Below are 21,603 nucleotides of genomic sequence, written 5' to 3'. Positions count from 1 at the left end.
GTTTGGGGAGGGGGTGGCTATTTACCATTTTAGTAAGACCAACTTGAACTTTACACTCAGAGTAACTCCATTTAAGAGCAGCCTGGAAAAAGGGAGGTTGTGGCTGTAATCATTTTTAAAGGATTCTGGTGGCAGACAGATTGCTGTAGGCTTTCTCCAGTAAAAAAAACCACATGGTAGTGACACTCCCTAAGAATAGGACGATTAACAGCTGTGCTGTTCCCATGACAGACAATGTTGCTCGTGTCTGTTTCAGAGTGGCACAACTGTCGATGCTCACAAGATTGACCAGATCCACAAATCTGACATTCTCAGTTTGTCACACCGTCCACAGACCCGAAAGGGGGGATGCAGGGGGGCAGAGAACCCAACAGCTTTTACTAGTAATGTCCCTGCTGTAAAGCCTGAGGTGATAAAGTCACTGTTCATGGTATTGTACCATTATGGCAAAACATGGATTTAATGGTTATTAAGGGTAGGATCAACCTTTTCTTCCCCATAGATTGGCTTGTAATGAAATATGTGCATGGGCACATACTCTACAAAAAGTTTCTGCGTATGCTAATTCTGATTCACTTATTTTGTTTTGATTTTTTAGAAGCAATAATTTTGTTGCTACAGAACTACAAAAGCAATAAAAAAGGGGCCAGTGTTTCAAATAGTTAAAGTTGTGAAAATTCATTAGCGGTTTGTGCCCTATTTTTCACAAAACAGTGTGCAAAGAAAGGGGTTTCACAGAGGCACATATGAATATACCAAATCAGTACTATCAAAACTGAGGAAATTAAACCGAGTTTTAGATTGCTGATACTGGAAAACACATGGTAACTACTTCATAGGAAAGGTCAACTTGAATAGTAAAGTTTTTCACATTTCTTATAAAATGTAACCACACGTGTAAAAAGGTGGCAGCAAGAAGAGGGTTCCATAACTAGGAAGCCACCACTAGAAAAGCCTTGTCATTTATACTAACCAATACAGCTGTTCCAGCTGGCAAGCAGATGAACACAGCTCCTGTCAGTGGCCTAAGCATATAGGCATCACATGAGTGAAGGCAGTCCTTGAGGGGACCTAGTTTAAGACCCAAACTAGCACTTTGAAATCATTCTTCCAAAAAGAGTGGTAACCGATTGAATAACACATTCGGATTTTCTACCCTTATCACCGTTTTGACAGCTGCATTTTGCAACCACTGAAGTTTCTAAGCTAGGTTCAAAAGCAACCCAATATAAAGTGCATTGCAATAATCCAGTTTGCAGATAACTAGGAGATGGGTTATTATGATGATCATATAAACAACACTATGCAACATAAAAAGTAGTCTTTGTTCTAAAAGTAAAATAGTAACTTTTTAACTGCTAAAGTTATCTAAAATGTATATACACATAGTATTTCCACAGTGTTTAAACTATATCTTAATATAAGAAGGAGATAGTACATAAACGCTTAATATTGTCATACCCTCTGTGAAACCTATTTCATTGTTTATTAAGCAGCTCACCCAGTCTTATAGGAAGAACCGAGGATGAAGCAAGCAGCTTCTACACTGACTCACGCCACATAACATTTGTCTTACTTATAATCTGATAAAGTCAATATCCTTTGGCACTTTGGCAAGTTTTTGCTCCAAGCCTTGTCCATATTTGCATTGTACAAAGACATCTAAAGCCTTGAGCTACAAATCAAGGATTCCACAAGCTGTACACAGAACAAGTAGTCAGCCCAGTGAAAAGCCCAGCATTGCTGAAGCTATGTCTAGATGGAAAATCACTGTCTAGATGGAAAATCATAAGCAGCTCATGTAAGCTGCTCTCAGATTTCTTAAGAATGAGTCAGAAATAGATTTACAAACAAAAGGAAATGCTTTGCTCACTATGTTAAACAAGCGTGCTATTGCATAGGACCCACAAGACAATATTTTCATGTGAGCTGTTCTCCCCACTGCTTCCACCACCATATCCCTATCAGAGCATCCACAGATAATTGTTTCTGCTGCTTCTGTCTCAAGGCAGGAAATGAGAAATACAATCATACTATCTGTTTTCTTTTAGGGGTCTTATAGCTATCAACTTCTATCAAGCAAAATAAGAACATAAGAAAAGCCATGCTGGATCAGAACTAGCATTCTGTTCACATAGTGTCCAACCAGCTGCCCACAGGAAAACCTTTAAGTGGGGCATGGAACTTACTCCTAGGAAATTGTGTAAAGGCTGCACACTTGGGTCTCAGTTTTCTCTGAGTGCAACAAGTCATCAGAATGCTCCTACCATGTGCATTCAATAATCTACCACCATATGTATAAATGTAAAACAGTAGAATAAAATGCAAGAAGACCTTTGAGAAAACCATGAGAAACAACTCAGAATAATTCTTAGGTTTGATTCATGTCCCTCACAACAATCACGAGACAGCAGAGCAACTTTAGAAGCTGTCTTATACCAAGCCAGACCCTTGGTCCATCTAACTGAGCACTGTTGACACTAACTGGCAGTGAGTCTCTAAGGTTTCAGATCAGAGTTTTTCCAGCCCTACCAAGAGATGGCAGGGATTGAACCTAAGAGCTTCAGTATGCAAAATACAAGTACCACAGAACAACAGCCTGTTAATGAGTCACCACTTAGGGTGACTATTACACAAAGTGCAGCAATATAACAAATGCTTTGACTGACCATACAATAAACCATTACATCATGCAGAAAAGGACAGATCATTTCTTAGTGTAAGGCAAAAAACTGCAATGTTTTCCTTTCTTTAGGAAATTAAGCCTTCTGTTTTCTTTTTTCTTTTTTTTTTTACTGAAATAAAAAGTGTCACCTTTGTTTCTTCTATTCTCATTGCATCCAACAAATAGTGGAGAACTTCTTGGCTGTCCTGTTGTTGAAAACCCTTAAACCGAGGAGCCCTACAGAGGAGAAAAAGACCAGAGAAGCTTTTAGGCTTAACAATAAAATTATGTACTTTGTAAGATAGTTTACATTAAACTGTGCTTCCTGAACAGGGAAAGAAAAAGTAGCACCAATAGACAGGTATATATGCAGGGCAAGGAGGAACAAGGCATGTAAAGGCTAACTTAGTATTCAAAAAGACAGTAACGTGAGACTTGTGTGAACAGGGGCAAACTGAACCTTCACCTAGATAGGTCAAACATGCTCAATTTGGGTACAGTGCTCTTCAACCACTCTAGCCAATGGTTGAGGATGATGGGAATTGCAGTTTAAAACTTCTGGAGGGAACCAAGCTGCAGAAGGCTGAAGAAGGGCCACCACCAGTGTCATGAAGTATGTTTAACCCTCTCACAATGGTGCTTCAATGAGATTACTTTCTTCAGTATAAGCAAATGGCTCTCATTTACTCTCTTTGGCAAAAAATTAAATGCTCCCATGTGGAAAAAACTGGCTGAACCAAGAATGCTTGTCCTGACTCAAGCCTACCATCCCTGAATGGGTTCTTCCAGTATTTAGCCCCTACTCTTCACATAGGTCGCTCAGTATAGCCATTTATTTAGCTCTACTAAAACAAACTTAGGTTTAAAGGTATATGGATTTTGGTCTATCAAAAACAATGAATTTCAGCTACCCAGAAATTACTTGTAAACTATATGTAGCCTAATTTGAAAAGCCTCATAAACAAAGAGAAGAACAGCTTGCTTACTTGCTTCTTCAACCACAGTTGTTGCGTTGTGTAGCTAACATGAAGCATTTCATTAGCGAAGAGAAATGCATATCCTCCCATTCATTTTAATAACACAATATCTGATATCAATTAAAATTCTAAATAAGGTTTAACTGACTGTTACTAGCAGAGTAACAAAGACATTCCTACAAAGACATTCCCTTTTCCAAAAAGACAGTAAGGTGAACTATCAAATGCTTCAACACTTCTGAAGAACATTCCCTTGGACAGTGTAACAGAAAGCGTGCTGCTAATTCATGGCCTTAAACAAAATCAATGAATGATCTGTCAGGGCAAGAAGTTTATGCGCCAACATCTTGTGCTGCCTGTTGCTTCACATTACACAGTACTTTGTCTATCCTTTATGAGGTCTGGAATCAGTGCTAGACAATGTGAGCCTGCTTGGGAGTTACCGCAAAAACACTGAAGAAACTTGCTTATTTGTGTTAAGTAGAACAAATTAAAGTGACACAGAAGTTTTAGATCTAACTGTATAGCTTAATATGTTTTTTTTCTTCAAGGAAGGATGCAGTTAGGATGATGCAAGAATCCTCCTTCAATCCTAACCAGGTTGTTAAGGAGGGCCTTATAGAAAACCCATAATCCAGTCCCTATGCTGTGGGCAGCATAAGGTATATTTAAAGACATGGGAGTACTGATAGCACTAACTTTCAGGAGAATATACCAAGAGTGTTTTACAGCTTGTCCTACCTCGCAGCCTTCCCTCCTCCCCCAGAGGTCTCCCTTGCCTTCCCCAATCCCTGCCTTCCCCAATCTTCCCAAATACTATGCAAATCACACCCATGTGTATGTACACATACTAAGAAGCTTAGTACAAGAAACAGCTTTTTTACTAAGCTTGTTAGGAAGGATGGAGGAATCCTGGCTTCTTGGTACTGCACAGTGCTGTAGCTTTATGACATTTAATGTTTACTTCTTTTAGGCCTAAAGAGACCGATGAGTATGTATCAACAGATGCACAAGTAACTTTTTAAAATGTTTATTTCCCAAACTGAAATATACCTAGAAATTAATTACTATTAAAGTGGACCATAACACATGCTGCAGAATCCCAGACATTTTTACCTAAGCTGCCAATGAAAAGCCAGGCTGCTATCTCATTGGAAGCTAAAAATTAAAGTAGCTTGTAAATACCAGCAAATGTCAAAGTCACCATAGTGGGATACATGCAGAACGGTTGTCTGCCCTACTTGACATATGGTATGCAGTATAACTGACAGAACAGAGCTTCGAGTGATATTTAATAAAATCTGAATATGAAGAGAAAACATGTATTTCCTGCTTTGTTCAATTCTATCTTTTAAGAAAGTTATATGAAGAGGGTCCAATTTTTATTTGTAGCCTAAAGAAAGATCTTCTGAAAAGTCAGAGGAACACAGGAGTTTTCAGTGCATGTCAGCAACTTGCCCTGTATATACTAATTTCATTTGTCATTTGCTCAGATGAGGCCTCTTCAGTCAAGAACTTATATATCTACCCAAGTTAGTGAGTGTAAGAGGGAAACATACACACAAAAGGATTGAGCAAGGAGGTGTTCAGGGAGGGGAAGGAAATGGGGCAGAAACAAGATGGGCCCTGTGCTACAGAACAAATGCCTCGCACATTGCCTAAGCTCCCTGAAAGGCATTCCTGGGATCACTAACAGCAGGGACTGTTTAGGTCAAGAGTGGTCCACCTGTGGTCCTCAGCCTAGATTTCACATGGCCTTTGCCCTTATTTAAAAATTTGCCTGCAAGCAGTCAGCTCAGAGCTCAGGCAAGAGTCATTTGCTTCTCCGTCAGCAGCCCACTGAGTGACAGACGAGAGAAGAAGGGGTGGCAGAAAAAGTCCACACTCACCAGCGGCTTCAGCCTGCCACTGTTGGCATTCACTTCCTAAGAATATAAGAAGGTCTTCACCTGGTGCCAGAAAGAGTACAGTGTAGGTGCCAGGCAAGGGTTCCTGAGAAGTCCATCCCATATTTGCAGTGCCATAATGGAAAAGGCCTTCTTCCTAGTAGCCACCCTAGGCAGGAGCTCCCTCAGAAGGACCACTGAAGATGTTCTTTGGTCCAGGCAAGTATATATTCCTTTTTAATGATGCAGAAACCCAAGAAAGGGGTAGGTGCTTGAGCATGACTTAACTGCCTTTCATACATATTTTTGATGCTGGATTCCATGGGGTGGGAGGATAAGAATTCAGGCAGCAATCCTATTTGGATTGTTTATCTGGAAGAAAATCCCACTGACTGTGAAAATCTCAAGTGATTGTGCTACCTGGCACCTTTACTTTAATTATATCAAACCTGTGAAATGGCCATTAGATGAAATCTGTCTATATACTGTACCAACTCAGAACTCACATTGGAGAGTACTTGTATAAAATGCCCTGTCGCTAAGATAGACACAAATACTAGCATCCATGTTACAAGGTGCCAAGTATTTAGTCTAACCTTCTTTGTGATACATGAACTTCTAAACAGGACATAATTCCAAGGTAGGACAAATACATGAATGAACTTTTCCATGAATTCCAGCAGATTTTTGCCATCCCTGAGTGCATGTCATATTTCAAGTTCAACTGCACCTTAGTTTTGTTTTTTTAACTATTTGTTTAAACATTTTACAGCCTGTTTTACTACCAGTGAACAATGATGGCATAGTAGCATATAATCAGAAGCATAGTTAAAACACTACTTAACTTTTAATATGAAAAATAGCAAGTTTCCCTAGATCTTTTATTTTGGGGTACAATGAACTCATGTGTCCTGGGATGCCTCCACTTCCACACTTGTTCCTAAGATTCTACTATCTCAGGAACATGCAAAAGCCACTCCATTCACAGGAGTATTTATTTCAATTTTTAAGCATGATTTATTCAGGGTTAAAATACAATTTTGATAGGATGCCATACTGGTATATAGATTCTAAATATCAATATACTATCTTTCCAGAAAAAGCAAAAACAAAAAACACCCTCTAACCCTTTCGACATCCTACATAAAATGCAGCTTTAACGCTGACCCTTGTCAAATATAAATGCTCGTTTAAATGGGGTAGTATGCACTTCTGCAGATACCCAAGACAGAACTTTGAACTTAGCCTGCACGTTCCCTCGTCTCCCATACACTGCTTACCAAAGGCACCCTATTTCTGTATGCATGAAACTGGAATTGCCCACAGTTGTACAACTATGTTTATGTTATTCCACTTATGCAAACAGTTGAAAAACTTTCTAGGAACATTTTTTTCAACAACAAAAATATCACAAACATCACAAGCAAACCCTTTAAAGTGTCGCTGGGACACTTTGAAGGGATTGCCCATAGCTGTTAAAACAGGGATCACAAAAGCCAGTTCATGTGATCTTCTGAAAAAGAAAATTTAAAGTAAAAAAAAGTTGTCTCAAGCCCAAAATGGCTTGTGATCATAGTGGAAAGAGAGGAAATAATTCAGTGTTCCCACAATCCTCAATATAATTTGGAGATATTCTTAGGGAGTAAGAATTTTCCAGGACACCTTTGTCTAAGACAGAGAGTACATGCTAGGCAACTACAGAGATAGAAGCGTTTAGTTGGATTTGACAAGTAAAAGATGTGCGTTCTCTCCTTGAAAATATGCTTCAAGCAAGATCCTTTGTGCAAGTGGAGGACTCTTAAGATGGTTGGTTGAACTGACCGCTCACAGATGTGCTGACATATGGAAGCCAGTGCCAATGTGCTACAACCTGTTGTACAGTGTCAGCAGTTTAAATGACAGAACAGGTTGAACTCCTGTTAGTGGCCAAAAGTATTGAAGGACAACTGTGACAGCTATGTCACAACTACTCAAGTCTATCATCTCAATGTGGTGCAAAATATGAACTATTTGAAAAGCACCTAAATTATCTTTAAACAAGGACCATTCATGTTTCTTGTATAATTTCACTAACACTGTTGTGATCCAATTGCCATTATGTTTAAAATGCATGCTCTAAAATTCAATTACAAGCAAAATTAAATGTAAATGTAATTCTTGCTTGCTCCCCTACAAGTTCAAAAGGGCTCTGAATAGATTAATATTAAATTTCATATAGAATTGGTTTTTGAGAGTCTAAGAAAAATGAAAAGTAACCTTTGTTTAGCAAATTGCATATGATTGCTTGTTTGCTACTTTATTTATGGTAATGCAACAGAACCAAAATAGTCCAAAAAGATAAGCAACTGTGACTGTAACCATAGCATCAGCAATTAAAACTTTGTTCTCATTGGTTAAGGAAACTGGCTCCCATCAATTAATTGTCCTAAGCTGAAGAGGATTACCCTAAATTCAGGTTACATGGTTCAGAAACTGACCCAGCAATTAATATGTAGAGCTAGACTCTGCCTATATATCCTAAATCCAAGCCCATGATCTGGCTTGCACAACAAGCCATGATGATTTATCATGTCATCCAAACCCAAACCACTTGCAGCAAGATAGCTTATTTTGTCGGCAATAAACCACCCTAATAACCCATGGTTTGGTCTAAGAATTGGTTGCCCAAAAATGGATTGGTGAGTTGTCCAAACTGGGTAATGTTATTGTGGGTAGCAGGAACTGTGTAACCAAGATCGTTCTTTGTAATCTGACGCATGTTACCACCAGAGTTAGCTCCTCCACCAATGCTCAACTGTACTTCAGAGTGACCATCAGTAGTCAACCACCCTTAAAAAAACTGAGAACTGTGATAGCGATTGTTGTTGGTCTTTCATAAGTATGCAAGTACTCACCTACAGGCAGCGCTTTTTTTTTTGTAAAAAAAAAAAAAAAAGTGCCGGCAGTAAGCACTCAGCACATGACCACACACACCAATTCCAAGCAGATAGCAGACACAAAAGCAGCCCGCAGGCACTATGTTAATGATGTTTGCTGCTGATCTGCTACACAGGCGGGGATTCAAAATCACTTGGAAAAAAAGGTGCTGGAACGCTGTTCGGGTGCGTTCTATGACAAAAAAAGCCCTGCCTACAGGTATCTGTTAGGAGAAGTCTTGTCTAGCCAATGTCCTCGTAGGTTTCGGCTGTCAAAGGGAGTAGCACTGTGGTGAAGTGCAGTAGAAAACAGAATGACAAGGCAAGACTGCATTATAGGCAAGGTTGCACAAGTTGTCAGAATCTCATTGCCTAACCACGCCTTGGAAAGTTCAGGCGAAGGAGGAAAAAGCAGCAAAAGAAGGTCCATCAAAAGGCATTGCAGGGGACAAAATATCCCCTTTATCAATGTGATCAAGGTAAAGAACTGTTAAAAAGAACATTACTGTCAGTGAACCGCTGTAATCACACCAGCAAGTGCTCCAGAAAGGCTCCCTGAGAAGTAGGAGCCGTACTTTCTCTCATTTCTTGAGTAGCTGAAGATTTGGAAAAGTGCTGAACAGGTGAGAACGGTCAGTTCCACACTTAAAACTGACAGGACTGCATAGACAAGACAGAAGTCTTGTTCCATCTCCCTTTGAAGGGTTAGCGTCTACTGATCCTCAAAACAGCAAACAGTGATGCCAGACACTGAAAATATATTTCATGAATTATGTTCTTAAGGATGTGTAGGTAGATTTAATAAATATCTTTGTAAACAACAAGCAATACTGCAGTGATAGTTTTACTGCAAGAAATCTATGTTTTCTATCTTGGCCAGTGTTCAGATGGTAGTAAATCTAAAGAGCTTCTCTCACACTTCTTTCTTGCATCATATTTATTAATTAGTCAGGGCTGGTGATACTCCAGTATTAGCTTTCATACTGCACAGCCCAATCTTAAGCAAGTGTTTGTCTAGAACATTGTTCTGTCCTAGATTACCCCTGAACAGTTTTTTTTTAAACCAAAACACCTCTACTTTCCAAAGAAGGTCAGCTCTCAATACTGCATCTGCCACACTATGGGAAAGACACACAGAATCTTAATGAATTGGCTCTGCAATGTCTCAATGAAACACAAATCACCAAATCCCCAGCAAATCCTTTTTCTGTCTTGCTCTTTCTCTTGCCTGATCAGTCAGTCAAACAGATAATCTTCACTGGCTGTCCCTAATCATTTAATACAGAAATGTGTTGATCAGTTGCTTCTGAGCCGGCCACCATATGGGCAGCTAAAGTGCACAATCTTATTATCTGACCCCCCTCCCCATAAAGACTGAAGTTTACAGTTAGAAAAATGAATTACACCTTAAGCAGTGACAATGAGGAAACATTTACACGGAGTGGGATATAGTCTGAAAAGCCTTTATGTTTTTGATAATGTATTTCAATTACTATGTTAAAACACATGTAAGAATTTTCTTTTTAAAAATACTAAGTATTTTGAAAGCCTACAACAGTTCTATATTAACAGGCTCACCCAGAATTACAGAAATAAAAAACAAAAACAATCTATAAAGAAGAATTTGTACTAGGTGAAATCAAAGAAGCTGACCAAAAGCTTCCATGAGGGAGAAGGGAATTGCCTCTACTGCAGCCACTGACTTCAAAAATCTGCCCCAGATCCTTGTGGAAACTTATGAAACAGAAAGGAGCGCAAAGGCTACAAGGAAAAGGACAGATAGGGAATATTCTGTTGGGCAAGCAGAAGACTGACCACGCAACATTGGATGTAATCCATTGGTTCGACTTCTATCAATGGTGGCAGGAAAAACCTCTAATGTGTTCCCCATTTACTTGTGTATAACTCACACAACGATGCATCAGGATGCACTTATGCATGTCTAGTCCGATGTAAGCCCTATTACATGTCATGGGACTTACTTCCAAATAAGTATGCATAGAATTACAACCTTAGAGCAAACAAGTAACATATTCTAAGTGGTCGTACTTATCCAAATCAACTCTCTGTGATTATCTGGAAAAGAACCCAAGGCAGAAAAAAGTCTTTTTTGGTCTTGCATAAATTTCCTGTTCTATTCTTAAGAATTGTTGCCTTTTCTAAACTACAAATTCAAGAGACTGAAATATAAAGCATTTATTGCCTATTACACAAAATTGTGCGTAGTCATACAAAAGCATCAGAATTTAAAAGCACACAAGACTAGCTGTATTTTGGGGAGCATACTATGCAGCAGAGAAGCTCCACTTTCCTAATTATCTGGAAATCTACCCCATAATAGGAAATACTGCCATAATACCTGGCTTCACAATTTCTTCCACTGCTAAAATTACTCAACCATAACAAATAAAAGAATTATTTATGTCCTCTTAGTCCATAAATGTTGTGTGAGCTACTAAGTCTCTAGATAAGTCAAAAGTCTGCATCCCTAATATTCAGAATAGTGGAAAACAAACAGAAGGGCCCTGTAGCTATGCACACAATCTGTCTTAGCAAAACGTCTGACAGCTGCAACACTAACAAAATTAACAGTGGATGAATTAGTACCAGACGCTAAACAGTTGCTATCAAAAGAATCATCGATTTCTTTTTTTCTTTAATAACCTAACAATCGAGAGAGAGAGAAACACCTTCATAAATTCAGATGCTTTTTGTTTAACACAGCACACCACTTTTCTACAGATTTAAATAAAATGGATTCTATTAATTGCAACAGTTCAGATGACATCCATGTAAAGCATGAAGCTGATATGAAGTCACTCTTACTTTTGGCAGAGCTGGCTGAAAAGAACTTTGGGAGAAAGAGGTCCTTTCCCAGTTTCTTTCATGCTGTGAAGGAACAGGAACATAGCTGAAGTCAGCGACCCAGGGCTTGCAAGGTTCACTACCAAAGGGTCCTTTGGGATCAAAATAAATATCATTATTTAATGAACAGTTCCTGCTTTCAATTAGTACATACAAACTAAACAGTTTGTGGAATTTCTAATCAACATTTAAGTGGAAGACGAAAAAAAATTAAGCTTGAGGTTTACATGTAAATTTTTAAAAATGTAGATTTCTGTTTTCAAAAGAGGATAGCAGATTGCTCAAGCATAATCTATCTGGTGATAGTTTTGAAAGTGTCAACAAAAAAGAAGCCAGTGTGGCGTAGTGGTGAAGAGCAAGGGACTGGGACTCCGACGATCTGGGTTCTAGTCCCCGCTCAGCCATGGAGCCAACTAGGTGACTTTGGGCCAGTCACAGACTCTCAGCCCAACCTACCTCACAGGGTTGTTGTTGTGGGGATAAGATGGAGGAGGAGATGTAAGCTGTCTTGAGCTCTTTGTAGGAAAAAGGCAGGATATAAATCGAAAAATAAATAAATAAGTTTTACCATATTTTGTAATATAAGAAAATATAGGGGACTTATAGAATGGTATTGGCTGGGCACTGAAAATAAGAATGATGAGCATACTCTTTCCCTACCAAATTATCATCCCCGCCCTCCGCTCCCAAACCAGCATTTGCTGAATCCAATCACACTTCAACCTGTAGATGTATCACTTAATTCAGAGTCCCTGGAAGCAAAATCCTATGCACTGGGTGTTCCTACTAAAGGAAATGAGAGAGGATGATTCTGGCTGATCCTATTTTCTCCCTGAAAAATTGCTTTGGAGGGCCAGGGACCTCCAAACCCTCCAGCACAATACAGCAGATAGCACAGGAGGCCACAGAAGGAAGAGAGAATCGGCAGAAATTGCACCCTCCCCTTCTTTCCCTCAGTGGGAGCCTCTACTGGACCTCAGTCCATTTTGTGTTATAGGAGGACACACTGGGCCCAACCGTTAGTGGTCTACAAAATCACTAATTAAAGTGTGGCTGCTACCGGCACTCCATTGAATTCAAACAGAAACACGACGTAAGTTCTATTTCTGAAGGAGAAATTGTGTCCATGTTTGTCTCTCCAAGTACAACTTCAGTCCATATACTCAAAACATTTGAAAATTGTCATGTTGCCCCCCATCCCCCAAAAGCCATTGTGCTTGCAAGGTCAGGGTTTGAGGAGAAAGAAGACCTTCTTAGAAAGTAGAGGCTTTTAAATCTAAATGTGGAAAGCTCCCTGTATTTGAGCTGTGATCCTAGACGGATTTGCTCAGTGAAACAGAATGACAATGAAAACATGACAATTTCTTCTTTATTAACTGTAAAATTAATTTTATGCTTAAATATTCCACGCACTGTTGAGAGGCACACTACATGCTTACCAGTTGAGATGCTGGACTCTGACCAATTTTTAGCTTTGTCCCCTTTTCTTTCATGTCATACATTAGTTCATTTAACATGTGCGTCTGTGCCAAATTCTAAAGAGAAAAAGGAAAAAAAAGCTACAGATGACATTTACCTGTTCATTGGACTATAGCAATGAATTCATACTGAAAGTGACTCAATACTGTAGAAGGCATAATCTTCTTAAATGGCAGTAGTACAACAGTCCAGAGTGCTTCTGTGTTTAATGTGCATTAAAATGTTTTAATGGGCAGCTGCCCATATCATTTCACAAACCAGTTTTGAAACCCCTTTAATGTTCAGAAGTTCCAAGAGCAGCAAGCTTCCATTTTTCAAAAAGTAAAATTCCAGCTGGTTGTGACATGACCTGAATTGAGAGAAAGGCTGCTTCAGCACTGGCTCTTTTGTCCAGAAGTATTGCTTGTTCATTGTTTCTTTGCTTGCTTGCTCGCTTGCTTGTATAATCAGCTAGACTAAGGGTGGTTCCAGGCAGAGGGCTCCTATCATTCAGAAGTCATTTGTGTAGGTAATTCCATCTTTCTGGTAAAGTGGATTGAAGAAGCAGTGGGAAAAGATGGAAGGACCACAGGATAATCTTGTCTGTCCCCTACGTAACCCAGTAAATCTATGAATGAGGCAGTCCAATTGCATAGTAAAGCCTTGTCTAGAAGCAACTGTTGTTCCAGGTTTCCACCCATTCTTTCATTCCTTTTTGCAACTCTTTTTTTTTCTGACATAGTTGCAAAATTCAGTACAATGTGGAACCACTATTTTAATTCAAATTATAGCTAAAGAAACTTTTTTAGAGGCAGCTGCAGAGTAAATGCTACTGTTTCACTTTTAAAGATTATATATAACAATGACATCAACTGTACAGTATATTTATATGGACACTGCACACTTTTTATAACTCATTTGCACAAAAATGGAAATATTCAAAACAGAAAAGTAAGAAATCCATATGTAATCATTTCAAAACAACTGTTGTTTATTTCTGGCATTAATTTGCTAATATGATGGTACATGATCCAAAATGTTACCATGTGTTCCTTAAAACACAACTTCCAATGGTGGCTTTTAAAGAAATCCACTTAGTATGGGGACTATAGGATGGCATCCAGTTTCTAAATGCATAACACACAATGACACTTTATTTTAGCTAATACTTTGAATCAGCAACTCAAAGACTGTGTTTTGAACAGTTATTTCATTCAAGTTCCAGAGATAAGGGTCTTGATTTTGTGCAAAACACTGAAAAAATACTTGAAAATGTGAGGCCATTTTCAGCTGAAAGTCAGAAATCAGGATGGAGCTGTTCCAGGCAGTCAGTACTGCAGGGGGAAAGAACTATGTACAGCCCTTGTACAAGTGTTATCCACTTGTTTCTAAACTTGGGACAAGAATCAGTGCAAATTCCAGTCTTATTTCTTTGGTTTGTATCCAACATTAGACTTATACAAAGAAGGCAATCAAAATGAATAGGACTTAAGTTAGATTAACAGTGGATATAACTCTGCTTTTCACAGTTCTATTTCAGGGAAAGGAGAGAGCCTTACCTGCATGACAGCATTAAAGAAACATGTATTTCCTAAATTATTAATGCCTTTAACTGGAATAGATGCCCAACTGGAACTGATGCCTTTCCCCTTTAATATGTCACTCGCTTCATTCCTTTCTTCATGTAGCCATATAATTTTTGATGTTGAACCTTCAATGGGAGGAAAAATAGGAACATCAGCTATGGCCCAAAAGTTAATGCATACTTTTTAACTTAGTAAAATAGATGATTTAATGTAAATGAAGACAGTAAACTTAGAATAACACCAGATTCCTAAGGCCTTGGGACATGCTCTTCTATGAGTTGGCAAACAGCCAATATGAAAATACAGTAAGTTTTCAGGTCATTATTAACCTTCCTTAGTGATCAAGAACACACACATGTTGTCAGGGGCTATTATGGTGCAAATATCATATTCATGCTCTACTTCATGTGGAAAGAATGGTCAAGATTCAAATAACTTCAAATGCAAAGGAACTTCAAATGCAAAGACTTTTTTCCCTTTAAAACGAAATATAAAATTCCCTTTCAAAAACAATCTGTGATACAACATACCACAAAATTTTGACAAAGCCAGAAGGATTACCTTGAATAAACCTAAGTCGCTTTTTAATCCTGTCCTACAATGATACACGAACATTGTCATGTTTCAAGTGACTCTGAGCCTTCACCTCACATCGGCCACACATTTCCAAGTTTTATCAGCTTTCATGAGAATTAAAGCACTTGTAGATGTTAGCAGGTTGGAGGGCTAGAAAAACCCAAAAAAGGCCAATTTCTGTGTTTGTGATGATTCAGGTCCTTCTGTAAAATGCACCACATCATGTTCTCTATACAGGACTCATATCTTTAAGGTGTGTACAGGCATTGGTCACAAGAACTATGAGTGACATATATAGTTATATCTACTGCCAATTATTCAACAAACCACACATTATTATTACTATTTGAGAAGGAAAAACTATTATCTAACAAGGGATATTTACAATCCACTAATTCATTGCAACCTCATGAACCATTTTCCACATGCCATTCCAACCCCTCTTCCCCCTTCCCACATGCAAATTAAAGGATAAACAGACTCCACTGGACCGTATCCAATGCTGCCTTTGCAGTGACAGGATCTTCTCTTAGCACACTTGAAGGCTAGCAGTTCAAGAAGGAATCAGAAACACTTGTTTTTGGAACGGGGAAGGTCAGCAGACCTCACAAAAGTAACTCCACTGACTTAGTTCTGCCTTGCGTCCAACTTGTTTCTAGAACTGATTTATGAAGAGCCAGTTGTCCTGTGAGTGCTATGGAATGAGCAGAGGTGCAGTAGCAGCAATTGATACCACCACTGTTTCCTAAACTAGTCAGGCACTTGCTTTGTGCTACCTCGCCAAATCAATGATAGAAAACACAACATCTGTTTTCAACTTCTTGAAATATACAAGCCCTTATTTTTCTCATCTGTTAGAAATAAATGCCAAGTTCAGAGAAGAGCTTTAAAAAAAAAATAAACCGGAATATTGCTAAGTTGCTTATATGTACTTCCCATTGAAATCAATGGGGCAAGTTACTTGTGACTCAATTCCTACTGATTTCAAATAAAACTTAGTTCAGTTAGAAGTCTGGATCCAACCTTCTGCATTTTCCTTAACACATCCAAGCAACTTGTGTCTCCTTATTCTAGATGTCATATTTGGGTGCACCTCTTCTTCTTTCCCTCCCTGCCCTGCAACTGATTACAGCACGATGTAAAATGTGCAATACAGTCTGAAGGGCCTTTTCCAAGTTTTACATGGAAAACTATGTCCCAGATTCCAGCAAAACAAATCTATAAAAATAGTATTTCAATTATGGCTGCAATAAGAATCATGCAGCATAATCATTTGAGCATGTCTACTAGAAGTAAATCCTATTAAGTTCAGTTAGACTTTTAGTTTGTGCATAGGATTCCAGCTGTAATTTCCAACCCACCAAGGAAGGAAGAGTTCAAATTAGTTTGTAGTACACTTTCAACTGCTAGATGCATGTCACGCTGTCCACTATGACATATCTGAACTTTTATCTGCCCACTGCACACAGTGTGAAGTTCTATTAATAGGGATATAGATGCATAAGAGATTGCTTTTTGCTTTAAACCCTAAAACCCAAAAATATTTAATAAACTGTAATATAATGTGCTACCAGTACAGTGTCCTTGTACTTTCCTATTTGCCTTATTGCTTAAATAGATACAGGGCAGTGAAGTTAGACAGCCATTAACTTGTAGCCTAGAGGTAATGAGAAGACTTGAGACACAGTATTTAGCCTAGATTTCTACTAGCAACTTTCATATTGTCATGGTTTCTGTACTAAATATGAACATTACTGACATCTACAGCATTTCAAATATTGATTAACAATGCATGTCAATGTGAACAAGTTATGGACTTAATGGATGCCAAGAGCTGCAGTGCTGCAATCTACATTTTGACATATGAATTCATACATTTGTCCTAATGAGTTGCATACTGAGGACTCATTAAATGTTCTTAAGAAATAACTAAACAAACCTATTTGCATTAGTGGAATTCTTATGCTGCAAGATTTCTGTACACATTAGTCTTAGATACTTGCATCCCTTCTTGGGGAGAAGGAAGGGAAGTAGGAGAAAAGTATAATTAAATTTTGATAGAAAGAAAACAAATATGATTTTAAATGCCCATTATGGATGACATCAGGCTGTTGGCATAATTTGCCTTCCAGTGAAGACACATTTTTTGAATTTTTGCCTGGGTTTGCAGTTAAATGGTTGTACCTACCCCCATTCCTTCATGCCCATAATGACACTGTTCATATAGAACACTCTTAGTCCACTAATCAGACCCAGTGAAAACCAAACAAGACATACCAAAAGATTTAGCAGCTGCTTCATCTATTACATTTCTCCACAAACTGAGCTATTCTCTGTATATCTACATGAACGTATCATAAAGATAAAAGGCATCAACAGCTGCTGCCTGACTACCATTCTATTCAATGGGGTTTCACAAAAAAAACCCACTTCCTTTTAATTGTTCCCAGGACATTTTGTTGACTGGGATGAAAGATAAGGTGATTCTTCCCCTCCTACCGCAGGCACCTTTCATACAGGAACCAAATGAATCTTACTTCAACACTGACTTAGGGACAACATTCTCCATCACCTGAGGGAAGCAGGACAGTATAGCAGGTGCCATGCACACCTTTCTTTATTTGATTTATATGCAGCCCGATTAGCCATGAGGCTCTTTGGGCAGCTTACAACATAATCATTACAACAACACAATAAAATCTGCAACTGCAATAAAATCAATAGTAAGAATAAAATCAATAATAATCAACAAAATGAATAAGTAGTAAATAAAAATAATTTAAAATGAGAGGGGATGCAACATATTGAACCAATTAAGGTAACAAATTAAGATAAAGAATAAGCATACATAATTAATTCATGAAATTATAAAATAGCAGCAATAATTAATAATATAAAAACTTTTAAAACCATCCTTAAAATTACAAAGCCAACAGATTCACCTACCAAAATACATGTGGAACAGGTGCATCTTTGGTTCAAGTCTAAAGGAATATTAGGATGATGCCAACCTGATTTCTAGCAAAGCTGAGTTCCATTATTGGGGTGTGGTGATGGAAAAGGCCTTCTTTAATGCCATCTCCCCCTCACTTCAGCAGGGCACACACAGTTCTGTCCTGCCTTCTCCTGTGCTGGAAGATACCTAGTTCTGTCTAATAGCAGGGCTGTTTCTGCAAAACAGCCATACCCTAATGGTATGTATCCTAAGTTTTATTTCCACCAACATAACATTCAGCAATCTGAAGCTTTTATTTTCCAAATGCTGTGCCTATAAAAAAAATCCCATTCAGAATGGAAGTATTTAACTTTTCCACTGGCATAAAACCAAGGGATGGGCCAAATTAAGATCTCCATACATTTTGAACTATAACTGACACAGGCATAACCAGCACATCAAAGCATCTGGAGGTCTGTTTCTGTCCACCCTTAACTTAGATGATACTCAGAACATTAAGCTGGCAATAAGAAAGAGATGCTTTTGACATTTTTTTATTAATTAGAGCTGTATTCTAGCTACTCAGCATGGTACAGATAGATTGGGTTTAGAATGAAAGAGGATTAACCCATATCACCCAATGAGCATTATAACCATTGAAGTATCTGAACCTGGGTCATGCCAGCCTAATTCCAACATCTACTCTCTACCCCATACTAGTCCTCCTCTTTAAAAACTGAATTTAAGTAGAGGACATTTTCATACACATACACACACACACACACACACACACAACATAAACATATTGGTTACTTTTTTTGAAAAGCCAAAATTGTGTACATAATTTGCATACTGGCCTATCACAGTTGTTGCATTTATCCATCGGCATTCAACAACATCTGGGACAACATCTTAAAGTAAACAATGCTCACAAGGCCATCTGGACAAAACTGCAGGCAAAAATTAGAGCAGAAGCATATGGAAAAGCAGATTTTTCTCTCCCCTTCAGCAGTGCAGGATGACAAATGTCAAACCTAGATCTGTCCACGCTTCACTGTGCTATGCTTTGCAGCACCACCTGGCTCTCCTTGCACAGCCACCAAATATGGACAGCGTTGCCACAGAGGACCGTATCTGCAGGGCAAACTCAATAAAAGCATTTCACTTCATGGTTAAATGACAGCTTCACACAAGTAGCAAGGTTCTGTTTACTGAATCTCAAATTTGAATCATCGGGAGGGGGCACCCATAAAAAAACAAAACAATGAGCAGGACAGCTTTGTTGCTAGACATCAATGCTCATGCAATTATAAAACGCAGGAAGCCGTAACTATGCACCCAAATTGTATATTAGCTTAGGGCTTATTAAGAACCTGGGATATTAATAAAATGGTATTTTACCCATTTCTTAAAATCAGACGCATTACCCATGCTTCAATTCTAAAGCATGCTTTTCTTGGGATTAAGTCCTTCTGAGTAAATGTGCGCCAAATTGCACTGCCAGTAAAGCTCAATTTCAAGGAGGTCACCTCATTAAAGCTACAATTCTGAGCATACTAACTGTTGGGAATAATCCCACTGAACTCAGTGGGACTTACTTATGAGTAAACATTCTTTGGTCAGACTATTAGTCCACCTGCCTTAAGACATGAAATCTATGCTCATTCGTTGTCTCCACGTAAAAGTTGTGCTTTTAAAAGACATGAGAAAAATGTACATGTTCATTAGGAATTAGGCTTTTGCTGTGAACCCCTAATACTGGATGGTCCAACTTTCTCATTTCTTTTCCTTGACCCATTTTATGTAGCAGCTTACATTTCACAGTGGGTTATATCCAATTCAACACTCAAATCAGGATGGTCATACACAAAAAAATTCCAAAGCCTCTCCCCCACACTGCACACAAGGGGTTCCCCCCAAAAAGTATGGGGACCATCAGAATACAATGCAAGGAGGAAGACTGCAAGGTGAAACTACACAGAGAGAATCTACTTTAGCGTAAAACTCTAAACTGAATGGGACTCATCCCAGTCTCAAGTAAACTGGCATAGGATTAAAGCTTACCTTTCATTTCTAATGTTTCATTCATCTATGCGTGGTGGAAGGGTAAGGTTTGCAGAGTAGCTGAATTGATTGAACACAAGTAGATATTCTGAATGCATGGCTTGTTCACTTAAAAGATGTAAAGGACTGAAGTGAACTTCGTATCAAGCCATTTTTACTGTATTTCTAATAAGGTGTGCATACATGTTCATATGCATTTCCTGTACTCTTGTGAAACAGAAGTGTAATTAAAGTTACTGAAGGTAGAAATGTAGAAATAAAATCATTATTAACTGCTTTTCCTTATTCTAACAAGTATTTTTAGTTTCCTTTTTTCTTTAAAACAAAATGAAATGAAATTCAAGGACATGTGCCAAGACTTCTGATACTTCTGTAACATGTTACATAGTGAAGCGTAACATGGCAAGATTAAACTCTTTCTTTTCTGTAAGTAAAATTACATTACGCTGCATATATACTGCTAGGATCTTTCCAGCGCTCAAAAAATAAGAAAAAATGAACTCTAATTTTCAGTATTGTAGAATATAGTAAAATCTGGACTTTAAAGGGGAGAAGAGGGGGAAGTCATATGCACATTCTTTTCTTAAATGAACACTTCAAGCCTAACCTTCCAAATTTCCCTTAAGAAAGAACATTGCTTGAATCAAGCAAAACCCCCATGCAAAACCCCTACCAACCCTGTAGCGGTTGGTAGGTTTGTCTCTGTATCTAAGGCCAGCCCTGGCACTAAGGAATCACATTCAGACAACTGAATATGATTGTCACACAAGGGCAGCAAATTATTAGATATTATGGCTGTATTTTACTGCTACGGAGTAAGAAATGCTTGTGGGATTTTCTGTCTCAGTTGCCAGAATAATTTTACTGAGACTCTGTGCAGCATACCTTGACTCTGGGAGAGGGACACCATTTCCATCACAAGGAGTAGTGTCTTGGGCTGGCACGGCTACATCAGTCCTTTTGCATTACTCAAACTTCATGCTCCATGTTTAGGAAATCTGCGTGTCACCTGCACGCATTATTGCTTGTTTCCTCAGCTAAGAAACATGCATAGAAGGGAATATGAAACCGAAATAGTGGAGTCAGTCTACTGGAAGGAATGCTTCTTCCTATATATTCTCCTCCATGCATCAAGATCTCCCAAAGAGACTTTGTTAAGAGTGCCTTCACAAGTGAAGTAAAGCAAGATGCAGTCAGATGGACAGCCTAGCCAACGGAAGTGCGCCAGTCATATAACTATCTGAGCAAAGACATTCATTTGGTTTTCAGGAATCAACCCCTCCTTCTTTAACATCAAGAACCTGTATATTCTAATTTAAGATGAGTAGTCACTTTAAATTTGTGTTTCTGTTTTTGCAAACAGTATTGTTATGTTGCAATTTTTATGGATTTTAGCTACAATCAATGAGAGAATCAGGTGTACTAAAGCCCACTTGACTCGAACTGTCGTTGTCCTGCTTTCTGTTGGATCATGGCTTTTATTGGTTGTTTTGGTTTTAATTTTGTACTGTATGGTAAACTGCTCAAAAAGCTTTCAATTGGAGTTCCATAACAAGTTTTAAAACAGTGAGATTTTAGATGGTTCTGCCATATTTCTTACAAACAGCTTGCCTAAAAAAAGTTCTTTCCCATAGTTTATCACAGTCCAGTTCTCTATTCCAAACAATTACAGTACC

The 21,603-nt window shown here is 38.4% G+C and overlaps 1 protein-coding gene across 2 annotated transcripts in view; it reads right to left on the bottom strand.

The window, feature by feature from the left end:
• The window catches only part of USP45 (ubiquitin specific peptidase 45), a 60,255-nt gene that overhangs the window by 24,068 nt on the left and 14,584 nt on the right, over positions 1-21,603 (bottom strand). For both annotated transcript variants that reach the window (XM_044427402.1, XM_044427411.1), the window contains exons 6-9: positions 14,326-14,477; positions 12,748-12,843; positions 11,270-11,400; positions 2,815-2,902 (exon numbers count right to left, since the gene is read on the bottom strand). In XM_044427402.1, the coding sequence (XP_044283337.1) occupies positions 2,815-2,902; positions 11,270-11,400; positions 12,748-12,843; positions 14,326-14,477 (467 nt within the window). The remainder of the gene's footprint in view (positions 1-2,814; positions 2,903-11,269; positions 11,401-12,747; positions 12,844-14,325; positions 14,478-21,603) is intronic.

The sequence above is a fragment of the Varanus komodoensis genome, unplaced genomic scaffold, assembly GCF_004798865.1.
Source record: "Varanus komodoensis strain SLA01 unplaced genomic scaffold, ASM479886v1 scaffold1, whole genome shotgun sequence".
Lineage (NCBI taxonomy): Eukaryota > Metazoa > Chordata > Lepidosauria > Squamata > Varanidae > Varanus > Varanus komodoensis.
This window is presented reverse-complemented; position numbering and strand designations above follow the sequence as displayed.